The sequence below is a fragment of the Bos taurus genome, chromosome 3, assembly GCF_002263795.3.
Source record: "Bos taurus isolate L1 Dominette 01449 registration number 42190680 breed Hereford chromosome 3, ARS-UCD2.0, whole genome shotgun sequence".
Classification (NCBI taxonomy): domain Eukaryota; kingdom Metazoa; phylum Chordata; class Mammalia; order Artiodactyla; family Bovidae; genus Bos; species Bos taurus.
The window spans coordinates 59,093,009-59,109,643 of NC_037330.1; the positions used below are offsets into that span (position 1 = coordinate 59,093,009).

Consider the following 16,635-nt stretch of genomic DNA (forward strand, 5'->3'; position numbering starts at 1 on the left):
AGACTCACGTCCATCGAGTCAGTGATGCCATCCAGCCATCTCATCCTCTGTCATCCCCTTCTCCTCCTGCCCCCAATCCCTCCCAGCATCAGAATCTTTTCCAATGAGTCAACTCTTCGCATGAGGTGGCCAAAGTACTGGAGTTTCAGCTTTAGCATTATTCCCTCCAAAGAAATCTCAGGGCTGATCTCCTTCAGAATGGACTGGTTGGATCTCCTTGCAGTCCAAGGGACTCTCAAGAGTCTTCTCCAACACCACAGTTCAAAAGCATCAATTCTTCGGCGCTCAGCCTTCTTCACAGTCCAACTCTCACATCCATACATGACCACAGGAAAAACCATAGCCTTGACTAGATGGACCTTTGTTGACAAATTCTTTAGCATAAAAATTATATATATATAGATATATATCTGTATAAATATAATATTTCTTACAACATAAACTTCCTCCAACACTCGCCAACCAAGCTACAGTCTGCCTCTTTACACCAGCGTCCACGTCCTTCCCACAAGAACAGTGCTGCAACATCTCCTCTCCTTGGAAAAAGGAACCACACCACTGCTGCACCCACCTGCAGGGACTGTGAACACACAAACAGGATCTTCCAAGTCTGTCTATACCCAGTGGGTACCTCTAATGAAAGGCTCTAAACTCAGGCTTTTGCCCAATGGCCTATTGAAAGTGACTTTTGAAAGTGGTGTAAAGAAACAGTGTTGCCTGCCATTTCAGTTCTACAAGGATCAAGCCATGGATAGTGTACCTTGAGGGGAATTCAAGATGATGAAAAATAGCTTTCTGGGCTTGGTTTTATCTAGATAGTTAAGATATGTATCTAAGTCAGTGACCCCAGATTCTTCTCATACATATAAAAGCACTAAGATCATTAACTTGTTTGTTCTTTATGATTAGCAGTGATCTTTGAATGTTCACCCACCCCAGCAAAAAATTCATGCACATTCTGGCTCTTCCCGTACCTCCTACTGAAATGAAGCATGATCCTAAGGAGACCCAAATAATAATAACGTAGCCATTAAGCATAGTCGGGGACCTTTAGTTCCTTCTCAAGGGCTATAGATAATATTCTGAGCCATAGCCTGTGAGCTCTCTTATAGATACTGAAACTCCTACCAGGAGGAAGAAGTTACCTCCATGATGACCAGACTCTGTTCATGACATAAGCTGCCACAATTCCGAGAACTGGCCTCAAAGTGAAAACAAACCCACCCTGGAACTGAAGATTAACTGTACCTAGAACAATCAAGATGATGTTGGTCAGACCACTGATGACCAATTTCAAGATGACTGCCAGAGCTGAGTGAACTGCTTTTGCAGGTAGCCCCTTTCACTCTGGAAAAGCTCTTGCCCTTGATTATGTGGGGAGGGGGAGCTGACCTTTGGACAGGTGTTCTCTTCCCCACCCAACAAGCCATCAGAAATAAAGCAAACTCCATCATCCTGGCCTGTTGATTGGCTTTTGAGCTGTGAGCAGCCACACCCCGCTTTTGGTCACGCTGTTAGTCAGACACGACTGAGTGACTGAGCATACACATATGCCTTAGCACCTCAGAGCTATCTGATGGGCTGTTTCCTGCACTATTGTCCTCAGTAAAGTCCTCAAACAAAATTTAACTCCCAACTTTTGAGTCCTGTTCTTTTCTTTCTGTGGACAAGGGGGTAAATTATGTATCCTTTTATATATGTTATATGTGTTCAGTTGCTTCAGTTGTGTCTGACTCTGCAACCCTATGGACTGTAGTCCACCAGGCTCCTTGTCCATGGGATTTCCTGGCAAGAATACTGGAGTAGGTTACCATTTCCTTCTCCAGGGGATCTTCCCCATCCAGGGATCAAACCTGCCTCTCTTGCACTGCAGGCAGATTCTTTACGGCTGAGCCACCAGAGAGACCCTTTATATATATTACATACTTGCAACTGCTTCTATCTGGAGATGCATATTGGCAGAATATTCTTTGCCCGAGGTAAACCCAAAGACCTTTTAAGCAGTCACGAATTTGAACAGCCTGGACCTCTCGGACTTTGCTGCTCCTGTGGCTACCAATAGGAATAGGGTCCCTTGGAAAAGAAGCTATTGGCCGGTTGGGACTTCCAAGTCAATATAACCCTCAGCTGAAAGTGGCATTTGGGTAAGTAACCGTGACCCTCCTTTCCAAGATTCATGTCCCGTTTCCAACAGGCGTCCTCCTTAGAAGCTCTGGGAGGGCAGAGCAACAGTGGATGCAGACCAGCACGTGGTCTTATCTGGGGGTCCTCAGTGCTCAGCTCTGGGCTTGGCATTCGTTGAAAGTGTCCCTGGTCTTGAACGCATCAAAATACAAATGACTTTTAAAATGGTCAAAGGACGGATGACAGAATCAAAAGAATGCAGAAATCAAGGAAGAATAGAGTCAGGCGCCCCGGAGGGCAGGGAGTGCGCAGCCCAGCCGCCCGGGGGCGGTGTGGAGGGCGCGGCGGCTGCCCAGCGTTCCACCGCCCGCGCCGCTTTTGAAGGTGCTTCTCCGCACTACAGCCCGGCCAGCCACTCAGGAAGCCTCCTTCTCCCGCCGCTCCGGGCAGCACCATGGCTCGCGACGTGGAGGCGCTGGACCTGCCGGCGTGGAGCAGGGCCTCAGGTCCATCCCAGGGGCCCCAGTGCAGGTCAGTACCCTGGGGGCGATCGCCGTGGGGTCCCCCCTCCATCCTGCGGTCGCTCTTCGGGAGGCCCACAGACACCCTTCCCCGGGCTGCTCTCCTCCTTGCGTCTCCTGGAGCTCGCACCTCTGCTCCGGGGCTCGGAGGCCGGCTGGCGCGGAAAAAGTGCTCCAGGACACCAAGTTGAGACGCTCTTCGGACGTGCTCCAGCCTGGAGCTTGGAGACCTGGCGGAGGTGGGGATTCGCGGCGGGGCGGGACGCCTGGCCACGCGCCCCTCTCCTCAAGGCGTACGCCGACCAGCCTGGCTCCCAGCCGCCAGAGCCGCCCAAGCGACCCCGCGACTCCGTGTGCCTGCTCTCCGACCCGGATCCGCGCGCACCGGGCAGCTGGTGGAAGAGTAAGAGAGAGGGGCTAAACGGAGGGGGCCCCCTAGGAGCGGATCTGACTTCAGCGGAGGCGGTTCCGCAAAGCCGAAATGCGTGCATTGAACTATTTCGCCTACTCCAAACCCCGAGAACAGTGGAAAGTTTTGAAGGTGCAGGCATGGGCGGGCAGCCCTATCCTTTTCCCCAGGTCAGAAAGCCAGAGGAAAGATCAGGTGTTTCCAGGTTAACCGTCAGATGAGGCGCCTGAGCTGTGTGTTTCTAGATACTGGACTCTGAAGAAATCCTCATCAAGTAGATGACTTTCCTGTTCTAGACTAGAGCTTTCTTGCTGCCTTGCTTATAGACTGCTTGCAGTTAGTTAAACCAGGCTGGGCTTTGCCTTCCGGAACAAACAGGCCTTTTCCTCAGGTGGGAGGGTTACAGTGTGGTTAACCCCAGTTCCTCTGCCTGTATGAAAAGGCGTACAGTTCAGACCCGTGGCTCTGCCAGGGGGCCCCACCTTCTCGGTCAGAGTTCCAACCACCCAGCCGTGCAGCTGAGCCTGGGAGGTGCGGACAAACAGGCCTTCGCTCCCCTTTTAATGATCGCAAAACAAATACAGTGGTAGGTTGTTAAATTTTCTTGAAATAGTGCGGAGACATTCCTGACTGTCCTGCGTGGCGCTCTCCATATTATTACAAATGAACTTAATGCTAGCAAGGAAAGCCAGAATTCGTGGGAAGGATTTACTTCATTTCTGGTCGCTGTCCAGATAAGTATTTGCCTAATTCCAAGTAACTCTGGTATGTATTTTTTTAGACTTTGACAGACCAATTTTGAAGTAGATGACAAAATTTTGGTGCAGCTTTTCTTGACAATTTGATACCCGTGAATGCCACATCAAAATAACTGAGTATCACGTAATTTATAGGGGCTTCCGAGGTGGTACTAGCGGTTAAGAACTGGCCTGCCAATGTAGAAAATGGTAGGTTTGTTCCCTGGGTTGGGAGGATCTCCTGGAGGAGGGCATGGCAACCCACTCCAGTATTCTTGAGAAGAATCCCCATGGACAGAGGAGTCTGGTGGGCTACAGTCCACAGGTTCACAAACGGTTGGACACAACTAAAGCAACTTCGCATGCACACATGTAATTTATAAACTATCTCTCTTAATGCTGTTTATTTTTAATAAAGCAGATAGAAATTAAACACTGCTTCCATCTACCATAGCCCTAAAATCCCTGTTGTAAACGTAGGGAGCAAGTTGATCCTGGGTTTATTTACTATCTTTTGCCTGAGCCGATGAACAGACTTGTGCTTATGATGGGTATGTTGTGTATAATCTTTATTTCTTAAGTTCACTTTAGTTTTTTTCTTAGCATATTTCCTTCAGTAATTAAATGGTTTTCTCATGTCCAGTGAGTATCTTCAGAAAGTCCCATTCTTAGAGAACACATACTTGGGTGCACACATAAATAGGTTTTGAAGGGATTCTAATTTGAAATATACATATGTCTGGTTGTGCAGTACCACTGGCACAGAGGATTTGGTTTCATCTCAAACAGAATGGAAGGTGCAGTCAATAAGAAAGAGGTAGGAAAGGCTGTCTATGGATGTTAGGATGCAAATTCTGATGTGTTATGTTGAGGGGATTAACTATCTGGTTCTTGAAGAGGTGGGGTGTGAACTTTGCACGTCAGAAGTGTGTGTCCACAGAGATGCTCATCTCTGTGATTCACTAACCATATAGCACAAGTTTGGGGGAACCTGGTATCTCCTTCTGATTGAGGTTTTAGCTCATCTTCCTCTTCATACGTTAAGAGAAGTTAAACTCCCATTACTGTGAACTCTTGTTTCTACTTTAGAATTGTGCTCATTCGCCCAGTCATGTCCAATTCTTTGTTACCCTTTGGACTGTGGCTTGCCAGGCTCCTGTGTCCATGGGATTTTTCAGGCAAAAATACTGGAGGGGGTTGCCATTTTATCCTTGGGGGGGATCTTCTCATTCCAGGGATTGAACCCGAGTCTTCTGCATCTCCTGCATTGCATGTGGATTCTTTACCTTCTGAGCCATTGGGGAAGCCCACTTTAGTAAACCTGCCATAAATCAGACCCTGTGGTTTGAACCCTTTAAAAACAGGCACATTTCCCACACATCTGCTGACCATTTTCATGCAGAGGCCATCATAATAGTGCAAATTTCTCCTGCACATAAAAGCTGGTAAATCCTGATGAAGTGTTTGAGGAGGCCACATCCTCCTCCTTTTCTCCCAAGGAGGGGCATATCAAAAATGTTTTTAACAGTAAGATGATACATGTGAAATGTCTTAATGAAGCAAGTAGGAAGAATGGGGAGACAAGTAATGTACAAAGTGGCAGAGAATACAGAACTGAAAGTCAGGGGTGATCATATATGTCAGCTAATCTCTTTGACTATGTCTCTATCCGTGAAGTGAAACCTAGAATAAGATAATTCTTGAAACTTAGTGCAAAAACAGGTCGGTTCTTGTGGCTACAATTTTTCTAGTGGCCAAAGAAAACCCTTTTGGCTCTGAAAGTTGAAAGTGGAATCTTCTTTGAGACTGGGCTGCTCTCTTTAGCTGAGGCTTGGAGTCCAAGCCCTACGTGTCTGTTCCTAAGAATGAGATCACCCTTCAGTGAGTTCTTACATCATGTGTTCTGAGCTTCATAGAGATAAGTAATTGTATTTCCAGACTTCATTTTCTTTATCAAACTGCAATATTCTTCTCAGTACCAAATGTGTAAAGCCATGTTTTGGTTTGTTTACCTATTTGTTTGCTTTGGCAGTCACCCAGGGTTTTTCCTTCCCACTTTCCCCAGCCTGCCTCCAGCTGAGCTTTTACTCGGTTCTGAGCTTTGGCTCCACCTCCTTTTCCCTGTGTGAGGAGAGCTTTGAGGATATGTTGCCCATAGATATTTATTCCCCCTCAGCTGGGAAGACTGCTTCCTTTTTTCTCCTTTGAAGCTTGTGTTTTGTTATCTCCCCTTGAATACATCTAGTGATTTTAGCCTAAAACATTTATCATATAAGAGTTAGTGACTAGTGAGGCTAAAGACTCCGGAAAATTGTCCTCGGTATAATTCCAGAAGACCCACAGTTTAAAGGGTGGGCTTAAAAAAAAAACAAATCCTATCACCTATAGCAACTAGAGGGAGTTGCTAGAGAGAGCGTGAATCTAGGGTCTCCTCAACTGGCACTGAGGTGGGCTTGTCCAAAGATAAGGTAAACTCATCCCATTGTTTGAGGAAAAATGGTAAATTATAATTTTGTTGTTGTTGCTGTTTAGTCATTGTGTCCGACTCTTTGTGACTCCATGGGCTGTAGCCCAACAGATTCCTCTGTCCACAGGATTTCCCAGGCGAGAATACTAGAGTGGCTTGCCATTTCCTTCTCCAGGGGATCTTCCCAGCCCAGGGATCAAACCTGTGCCTCCTGTGTTGGCAGGCGGATTCTTTACTTCTGAGCCACCAAGGAAGCCCAATTATAACTTTAGTTATAACTTTATTACTTCTTTTAATGTTCCTTCTCCTTAGGGAGAGTCATCAGCATGACCCTGTTATATCAAGCACTTACTGAAAATGTTAGAGAAACCAAAATGTAGGCAATAGTGTAATTGCAGTCATCTTTTCCAACTTTCATTGCATTTGGAACCCTGTGGTGGCTCAGACGGTAAAGCGTCTGCCTGCAGTGCAGGAGGCCTGGGTTCGATCCCTGGGTTGGGAAGATCCACCGGAGAAGGAAATGGCAACCCACTTCAGGATTCTTGCCTGGAAAGTTCCATGGACTGAGGAGCCTGGTAGGCTACAGTCCATGGGGTCGCAAAGAGTCGACTGAGCGACTTCACTTTCACTTTCTTTGCTTAGAAATGGAGTTTTGCTTTGCTTTTCTCTCTGACATGGAGAGCTGATTCTTCAGGCTGTGTTTTCAGAATACATGTTCAGAACGAGCATTTTGAAAACGCCAAGCCCTAGTTCTGCTTTCCTGCTGACCTGAGGCAGCAAAGTAATGATGGGAGATGATTTTATGGGAACTTGGTGGCACAGTTGTCTTTAGGGAAATTCCTGAAAGTTGTAGCATGCTCATCTTTTATGGGTGACAGGAAAACGAAAAGCCCCTAGTCTTTTTTCCGGGTATTTCTCAGAATTAGAATGACCAAGTCATTTTTGTTTTGAGTGCTGTGGTGAGAAGGTAACTATGGTTTCTTTCTTTGACTTTTTTTTTTAAACTTACTTTAATTGGGGTCCAGCTACCCTAGAGCCTGAGCTATCTGGACATCTTTCTCTTTTTCTCTCTTCTGAGCTTAGCAAATCTTGAGAAAATAAGTTCATTATAGGAACTAGAGTCAAAAAATAAACAAACAAACAAAACCCATGTGGAAGTTTGGGATTGGGTTAAAATCTTCTATCTGCCAGATCTCCTAGGACATTCACCCTAGGGTCAGCATGATCATTGCTGTAGAAACCCCGAATTTTAGTCTGCATTTACTTCCCCTGATTCTCCTCCTCCTATCCACTGCTCACAAGCTAAGGACAGGGAAATATTGGATTATCTGATATGTGTTATTAGGCTCTGTGAAATAGCTTATTTTAACTCAGAATGATAACTCGAGAATTCATGTTAATCACCCCAAATCAAGAAAATATGGAAAACTTAAAGAAGAAAATTAATATTACCTATGATACTACTTCACAGAGATTACTAAAAAATTTTTTTCTGGTTTATGCACTTTTAGACTTTTTAAATGTCTACATATAGCAATAAATGTCCACATTTTTGGAAAAATGGGATCTCAATATGTTTATTTTGTAACTTTGAAGAAATCTAACAGTATGTCATAGACATCTTTAAGTCAATACAGAGTTACAAAGAGGTTTGCAGTGAACGTTTTTTGTAACCGTGTTTTTGACTAGTTATTTAAACATTTGTGATCTAAATCCATAGAGTTTTAATTCCAAGATCACAGACACTCTTCTGATCTCATTCTCTTCTACTGCCAAGTGTCCTTCTTTACATTTCCTTTCAATAGATGGTTTGTGTGGGTGTGTTATTGATAAATAAAATTGAAGATAGATTTTAACCATTGTGACTGTTAGTAAGTTTGTTGTTAAATGACCATTGGCTTGTTCCAATCCCTTATATGTAACAGGATAAATGTTGAGTTGACCTTCCCTTATTAATAATCTGGAGCTCTCTACAGGTAACGGATAGTAAGCTTTTGCCTGTTTAAATATAATGTAGACATTTTTTCCCCCTAGTCTTTTTAATTTCTTAAAGTCATAACTTTTTGTGTTAAGATCTGTCAGTTATTTTCATTGGCTTCTGAACTTTCTCATACTTAGAGAGGCATGTTAAATTATATTTTAAAAAATTCTATCTTATGGTTCTATCAACTTTATTTTTAAAATGTGCCTAAGTTTTATTTTTGCATTTGGTTTGAGGGAGGACTCTAGCTTTCTCTCTCCCCAGTGGATCACAAATTTTCAAAACAATTCATTGAATAATTCATTTTGGACAGACTTTAGGAATATTAATTGAAACAAAATAAGTTTTTTATCAGCAAACCAAGCAACTAAACTACCTAAAACCCTCTAATATATCTTGGCTAAGATATTTTCAGTATATTTTAAATTTAATTTTTTGTATCAATGATTTTAGATTTTCTATTTGTTGTTATTTTATTATTGTTATTATTATTTGATCTTAATGGGTGCTGGCCAAGGAAAAGTTCACACAATTAGGATTGTCATCTTTTTCACTGACTCATTTCTTTTTTCCAAAAAATATTCACTGAGCATCAATCATGTGTTACCTACTCTGCGGTATTCTGGGAATATAGTCATAAGCAAGACTGGGTCTTTATGAAGTTCTCTTGTAGGGAAGACCAAAACAAAGATTTCAAAGTCAGTTATGAAGGAAATTAACTGATGAGAGAGGCTGTGGAGAAGTCCTATTTTAACAAAGTGATCAAGGAGCCCACTCTGAAGAGGTGTCGCTTGAGCTAAGAAGTGAAGGTGAGAAGAATCTGGATGTGTGGCGAGTCGAGGGGATGGCAGAAGGGTAGGTGAAGTGGCAAGTGCACATGCCCAGAGCTGGGAGGGAGGTCTAGTGGGCTGGTGAGGAAGGGGAAGACAGGGTATGGGAAGGAATGGGCAGGGAAATTTTAGGCCATGGCAGGAGGGCTGGATTTCAGTCTGAGAGCAGGGGGAAGCCACTACAGGGTAGAGGAGTGATGTCTGCCTTACACTTTTAGACTTCCTCCTCTGGCTACTACGTGGAAAATTGGGAAACTGGCATAGTTTTATGGTGAGGGATGATGATGCTGGGACCAGGGAGTCTGCAGTGGGTGTAGAGAGAAGGGAGCCACTCCACGTTGTGTTTTGAAGGAAGACTTGCTCAAGTAGGTGTGAGGGTTGAAGAAGAGGAAAAATCAAAGCGTGATTCTGCAGCAAAAGTTCCTGTATTTTGCTGCATGTTAGAATTGCCTGGAAAGCTTATCAAAATCTCTATGCCCAGTTTATACCTGTGGGTGTGCCAAGTTGCTTCATTCGTGTCCAACTCTTTGCGACCCTATGGACTGTAACCCACTGGGCTCCTCTGTGGATGGGATTCTCCAGGCAAGAATACTGGAGTGAGTTGCCATACTCTCCTCCAGGGGATGTTCCCAACCCAGGGATTGAACCTGCATCCCTTACGTCTCCTGCACTAGCAGGTGGGTTCTTTACCACTAGCTTCACCTGGCTTATACCTGGTCACCAATTAAATCAGAATGTCTTGGCACTGAAACCTTTAAAAAATCCCCAGATGATGATTGTGCAGCCAATGTGGAGGACCACTGACAGAATGAGGGTTTGCAGCTGAGACATCTGGATGCATGGATGTAATCATGGTGTTGAGCACATGTGCAGAGAAGAGGGTGGAGGAACCTATTAGTCATGTGGGTGGAGTTTCAAGGAAGAGCTTGGCTAAGGGAGCCTGTTTGAGAGAGACATTTGCTGGAGATGCGAATGTGAAAGTCCACATCATGTAGATAATATTTAAAGCCACAGGACTCCATGAACTCTTCTGGAAGAGAGGATAGAGGAGCTCTGGGCTGTGTGTCCTGATGAGGCACTCTGGCATCTGGAAGTCAGAAGGAAGAGAAGCCAGTAAAGGAGACAAAGAGAAGCTCAGTAAGGGAGGGAGAAAACTAGGGCAGTGGGATGTCCTAGAAGTGGAGAGATGAGGTTGTTCCAGGTGTTCAGCTGGATCAAGTGCTGCTGAGCCACCAAGCTGAGGCCTGAGAAGTGGCCATGGAATCTGCAGCAGGAGATGGTTCCCTCTGAGCGGGTCCAGAATGGAGACCCAGTGTTTGCTCTAGAGAATATGAAGCAAAAAAGTACCTCGACAACATTAAATGCTGGGTTCATTCCATCACGTGTCTTTATTTGTTTTTTCCTTCTCATTTCAATAACATGACCATTTAGAAGTTTCCTAAATTTATGGCATAGGGTGCTGTGGTCTGCCAAATTGTCACACTTTTAAATAGGAGAAATTATGTTGGAAACATTAGTTTATTTGAATATGCCATTTTCCCCCTTCATTCCTGACCATCTTATAGGCCATTGCTCTTTAAGAAATACTAATTCAGGGATCAAGAAGGAACACTGGACAAGGATTCTTATGGTATTCTTGGATCCGATTCTTATTCTAAATTGGATTTTTATAGCTGAGGGCAAATTGCAGCCCCTGGGCACGTTAGTTGCCTTGTTTGTGAAATGAAGAAATATGAACAGGTAATCTCTAAGGTAAGGAGTTCAAACTGGGTGCACATTAGAATCACTTGGGGAGCTTTTTAAAAGCCCCAGTGTGCAGGCTGCATCCACACCAATCAGGCCAGAATCTCTGAGGGGAGAAGCGGGGTATCGTACTTCTGAGGTGCCCCAGGTGACGTGGTGTGCAACCAGGTGTGGAAACAATAATCTAGCTCTGATACTGAATTATTCTGTCCTTGGTATACGTGCATTCCTGCCCTCAAAATCAGGAAGAGGGGAGGAATGAATAGAGAGTGGATGGCAACAAACAGTGTCTGTCCTGGGGGATCTCAGACTTCCTCACACAGGAAGGGATTGAAGGCTGCTCTCCACAAAAATGAAGGGGTAAAGAAAGAGGTGGAGATGGAATCCAGGAAATGTGGAATCCAATTTGGGAAGGAGGCAAAGGAAATTTCCAAATTGATGGCCCCTGAAAAGGGGTTAGAAAGCAACCCATGTAGCTGGAGGGTTTCCCTGGTGGCTCAGACTTTGCCTGCAGTGAAGGACACCTGGGTTCGATTCCTTGGTTGGGAAGATCCCCTGGAGAAGGAAATGACAACCCGCTCCAGTATTCTTACCTGGAGAATCCCATGGACAGAGGAGCCTGGTGGGCCCCAGTCCATGGCATTGCAAAGAGTCGGACACGACTGAGCAACTAAAACACACGTAGTTGGAATAGGAGGATGAGGGTGACAGGAATGATATCTCTGGAGAAGAGAGTTGACAGGATGCCCAGCTTGGCTGACTGTACTGAAAAGGAGCTGGCAGATTCATCAGAGTTTGATGCTAAAGCCCTGGTTGGTATGTGGAAAACTAAGCAAATGAGGGAAAAGGCAGTTAACTCCAGAAAGAAAATTTTGTAAGTGAGAATGTAAAATCCCAGTGTACTGATGGCTCCACTCTAAAGAGTATTTGCATACTCACTTCATACGTTCTGAATATTAATTTATCCAAAATTTTTATCAAAACTTTGTTAGGAAGATGAGTGGGGAGGTAAACTATGTATGTTGCCTGGTGGGGGGCAACTATAAGAGCTATATCCTTATTTCCCTCAGTAGGATATAAGTTGATAATATCCCAAAGAGAAAAGAATTATGGAATAATATTATTTAGAAATATTAAAGTAAATAGAAACAACAAAAACCCAAATAAAAGTGGTTGTCCCTAAGGGGCAGAACCAGGAATGGGGTTCATTGTAGTCCATTTAAAATTATGTACACAATTAAGTTGAGGGGGGAAATGACTGGGACCAGATCCTGGAGAGCTACCCAGATGTCAGTTCCTCGAGGGAATCCTGGTAGTACTCTTCACTGTGAAGGGGATGCAGGAAGAAGGATAGACTTGGGAAATGAGCTACAGAGAAGTCAGTTCCTGGAAGGCAGCCTGGTAGTATTGTTCACTGTTATGAGGATGCAGGAAGAAGGATAGATTTGGAAACTGGTTCACCCTACTTCCCCTGCCCTATCCTCTGTGACTAGGAGGTACTAGTTGTGAGTTAGCAAAAACATTCTTCTCGTACTGCTGCATGATACATGATATCTATATAGATATGATAAGAGAAGGTTGCCTGTCAGTGTTATTTTCCATTTATTTGTTGGAGCCAGAGGAATAAACATCAATTTCTCTCAACATCAGCTGGAATAACAAAAGAGCAACCACATCTCAGTGGGGCTGCAATTCTGAAACGCTCAAGAAATCCTCCCAAATATTTTTGATAACTTATCCCCATCAGTTAAAAGAACATCTACTCTATCTGAATGGATATTTACTTATATATTGTATGTAAAACTCTTGAGAGTCCCTTGGACTGCAAGGAGATCCAACCAATCAATCCTAAAAGAAATCGGTTCTGAATATTCATTGAAAGGACTGGTGCTGAAGCTGAAACTCCAATACTTTGGCCAGCTGATGTGAAGAACTGACTCATTTGAAAAGACCCTGATCCTGGGAAAGATTGAAGGTGGGAGGAGAAGGCGATGACAGAGAATGAGATGGTTGATGATATCATTGGCTCAATGGACATGAGTTTGAATAAAATCCAGGAGTTAGTAATGGACAGGGAAGCGTAGAGTACTGCAGTCCATGGGGCTGCAAAGAGTTGGACACCACTGAGCGACTCAACTGAACTGAACTGAAAACCATATATACTATAAGACAGGTAAAACGAGCATTTTAAGGGATGCGACTGATGAGGGTGTTAAAAAGAATTGCTAAGTGTAGTGACTTTATGGTATGATTATCATTCACAACATCATTATATAATGTCTTAGGGTACAATATATACACTTAGGGCCAGGTTCATCACGTAACAATAGTAGATTTTGTTAGCATTTTAAATACTCTCTTGATAAATCTATTTATTTCCCAACTTTTTTTCAGATCAGATTTTCATTTCATCTTTTTTTAAACTCATGGCTAACCAATGTTGTGTTAGGGAAATGTTAGCTCTCCCATTTTCTTGATGTAAATTTAGATTTACATTAGTTTTACAAGGAGTCTGATGTTTTGCAAGAATCTTTATTCCCTTGCTCATTTTACGAGAATTAACTAAAGTGGATAATATACTCCAACAAATGCTTAAGTGGGCTCATATAAACCCTAAGTGGTGGGAATGTGCTGTAACCAATTTAGGGCGCCACCTGCTCTGGGAACCTGCACTCTCCCCCCATATTGCCTCGTGTACTTAAGTGAAATACATGCATCTGACTTTCTGCCCATGTGAGGGTATCTTAAGTGTATAATTCATACACTGAAACTTGTAAATCTTAACTTCTCTTCGCTTGGTTAATACACTTAGAAGCCCTAGCCCTGTCTTCTCCACTGTTATCCCAGTGGACAGTCTTGCATACCTTCCTTGCGTGTTTACACCCCACTTTGGAGGTCACTGCAGTAGAAAACAAGCTTTCATACCTCTTTTTGAGTAGGGCGAGGGCCTTACACAGAGAAGGCGGTGGCACTCCACTCCAGTACTCTTGCCTGGAAAATCCCATGGACGGAGGAGCCTGGTAGGCTGCAGTCCATGGGGTCTCGAAGAGTCGGACATGACTGAGAGACTTCACTTTCACTTTTCACTTTCATGCATAGGAGAAGGAACTGACAACCCACTCCAGTGTTCTTGCCTGGAGAATCCCAGGGACGAGGGAGCCTGATGGGCTGCCGTCTATGGAGTCGCACAGAGTCGGACATGACTGAAGTGACTTAGCAGCAATAGCAGCAGCAAGGGCCTTACAAGCTGAAAAGAAGTAGCAGTCTGAGCTGGTTAGCATATTTACTGAGCAAATTGTGCTCATGGGAACAAGGTACCATCACTGAAACTGATATGTGTATTTTTCCAAGGCAAAGGTCAAAAACCTTCACAGGTTCCTTGGGGGTTTACGATCCTAGCAAGGTTAAAAATTGCTGATAATTTGTTCTGTTTTGTTATTTTTCAAAACTTCAAGCTTCCATCAACTCTTTTGGCTGTTGATTTGCTAAAGTTGGAATTGCCCTTGGTCATATGATTGCCTTAAAATATGGTCATATGCATGCCCTTTGTGTAAAACCCTTCACCTACTGGGAGAACTAGGGAAAATCCACAAATTTAGAAGAATAGGTCAAGAAAGAACCTTCAGAAATGTAGAGTTTAGAAAGCTTACACATTTGCATTTTCCTTGAGATACCAGAATTTTTTAACCTAAGTATCATTAATATTCTTTTCTGTATTTCTATCATTCTGTCATTAGTTGATCATATTTGACTAATACTAGCTTCCAGGTGGCTCAGTAGTAAAGAATCCCCCTGCCAATGCAAGAGATGCAGAAGACATGGGTTCAATCCCTGAGTCAGGAAGACCATCTGGAGGAGGAAATGGCAACTCACTCCAGTATTCTTGCCTGGAGAATCCCATGGACAGAGGAGCCTGGCAGGGTCGCAAAGAGTGGGACATGACTGAGCAACTAAGCATACATGTGTCTCTACCAGTGTACATTCTGTGCACATCCTGTATTTCAGCTGTTGGCTCCTGTATGCTTGAGGGGAAAGGTTTCCATGCTGCCCTTTTCATTTTTCTTTTTCTTTTCCTTAGTGCTAGGAGTACTGCAGTTATTCTCTAAACGTGTGTTCAGTTGCTCTGTCGTGTCCAACCAGCCTCCTCTATCCATAGGATTTTTCAGGCAAGAATATTGCAGTGGGTTGTATTTCCTTCCCCAGGGTATCTTCCCCTCCCCAGGGATTGAACCCACATCTCCTTCACTGGCAGGCAGATTCTTTACTGCTGAACCATCAGGGAAGCCCTATTGTCTACCTCAGTGAAAAATGTCGGGAAGGATACAGGAGTGTGAATAATTTAACACCACAAGTGATCCCCATGATCATTATCTGGTACTTTGCCCTTTTTTTCTTGACCAAAACTTATCTTCTTTAATTAGTTTTATTAGTTTAATTTTAATGTCAAATACCATTTCTTGAACATTTAGTGGCCATATTAATTGAAACCAGCAGCTGGAAGAATTACTTGAAGCCTCTTGGAGCAGTTGGGGTGCATCAATTTCCTTTTGTCTGTTCCAGGGCCCTCAATGAATACTTCAGTTTGAGCACTTAACACATTTTATTGTACTCTTATCTCTTCACATTTCTCCCTTCCACTGGACTGAGCTCCTGGCAGGCAGGAGAAGGTCTCTGGCAGAGCTTGGCTCACAGCTATTCACCAAGCACTTGACCTACTGCCCCTGTATTTCCACCACTGTTTTCCAGAAAGCAACCTCCTGTACAGGGTTTCTCACACTGGGGACTGGGGGTATGTTCTAGGGAGGAGTTTCCATGGCCTTATTTTCAGGGTGCTATCACAACTTTGCAGATGCCCTTTTCATTTTATTAAGTGAAAAGACATTGTGAATCATCAGGATGAATACATTAGCTGCACGGAGCCACTGAAGTGATGGTGGTAAATACTAAAGCCCGCAAGGCTTCCACAGGCGTGTTCTCAGGGGTCTAAAGTTTCCTGTTGGAGGCTGTGGCTCTCAGGCACAGTTAAGATGTCACCTTATTCTTAGAAATGCCTCCCTCAATGCTTCTTGTCGAGAGCCCTGTAGCATCTACCACTCCATGTATTTAGGACACGTAATGGGATTCCTTCTCTGGCTTTCTGAATCTGTCTCCCTTGCTTCCATGATACATTTTTTTTTTCTTTTGAAAAAATTTATTATTTAATTGGAGGGTAATTGCTTTACAATATTGTGTTGGCTTCTGCCATACAACAATGTGAATCAGCCATAAGTACATATATGTCTTCTTGAACCTTCCCCCACTTACCCCCCACCCCATCCTACCCGCTGCTGCTGCTGCTGCTGCTGCTGCTGCTAAGTCATTTCAGTCGTGTCCGACTCTATGCGACCCCGTGGACTGCAGCGTACCAGGCTCCTCTGTCCATGGGATTTTCCAGGCAAGAGTACTGGAGTGGGGCACCACTGCCTTCTCCGTCCCACCCTCTGCTGCTGCTGCTGTTAAGTCGCTTCAGTCGTGTCCAACTCTGTGCGACCCCATAGACGGCAGCCCACTCTCTAGGTTGTCACAAAGTACTGGGTTGAGCTCCCTGTGTTGTAGAGCAACTTCAATTGGCTATCTGTTTTACACATGGTAATGTATTAATATATGTTTCAATTCTACTCTCTCAGTTCATCCCACTGTCTGCTTTCCTACCTTGCTGTGTCCAAAGTCTGTTCTCTGTGTCTGCATCTCTATTTCTGTCCTGCAAATAAGTTCATCAGTACTATTTTTCTAGATTCCATATAGTACAGCATCCGCTGAGCTGATTGATAACTTACACATTTG

General features: G+C 44.0%; 1 protein-coding gene across 3 annotated transcripts in view; it reads left to right on the plus strand.

Annotated features, from left to right (window-relative positions):
- The first annotated feature begins 2,520 nt into the window (after positions 1-2,520).
- Positions 2,521-16,635, plus strand: part of MCOLN2 (mucolipin TRP cation channel 2) — a 73,742-nt gene continuing 59,627 nt past the window's right edge. The window contains exon 1 of one of the 3 annotated variants that reach the window (XM_005204398.5): positions 2,521-2,655. In XM_005204398.5, coding sequence (XP_005204455.1) covers positions 2,579-2,655 — 77 coding nt within the window. In that variant the 5' untranslated portion in view covers positions 2,521-2,578. Of the gene's footprint in view, positions 2,656-3,562; positions 3,820-16,635 lie in introns of those variants that run through there. The other 2 variants (XM_024989431.2, XM_059884661.1) reach the window with 2 other exon arrangements.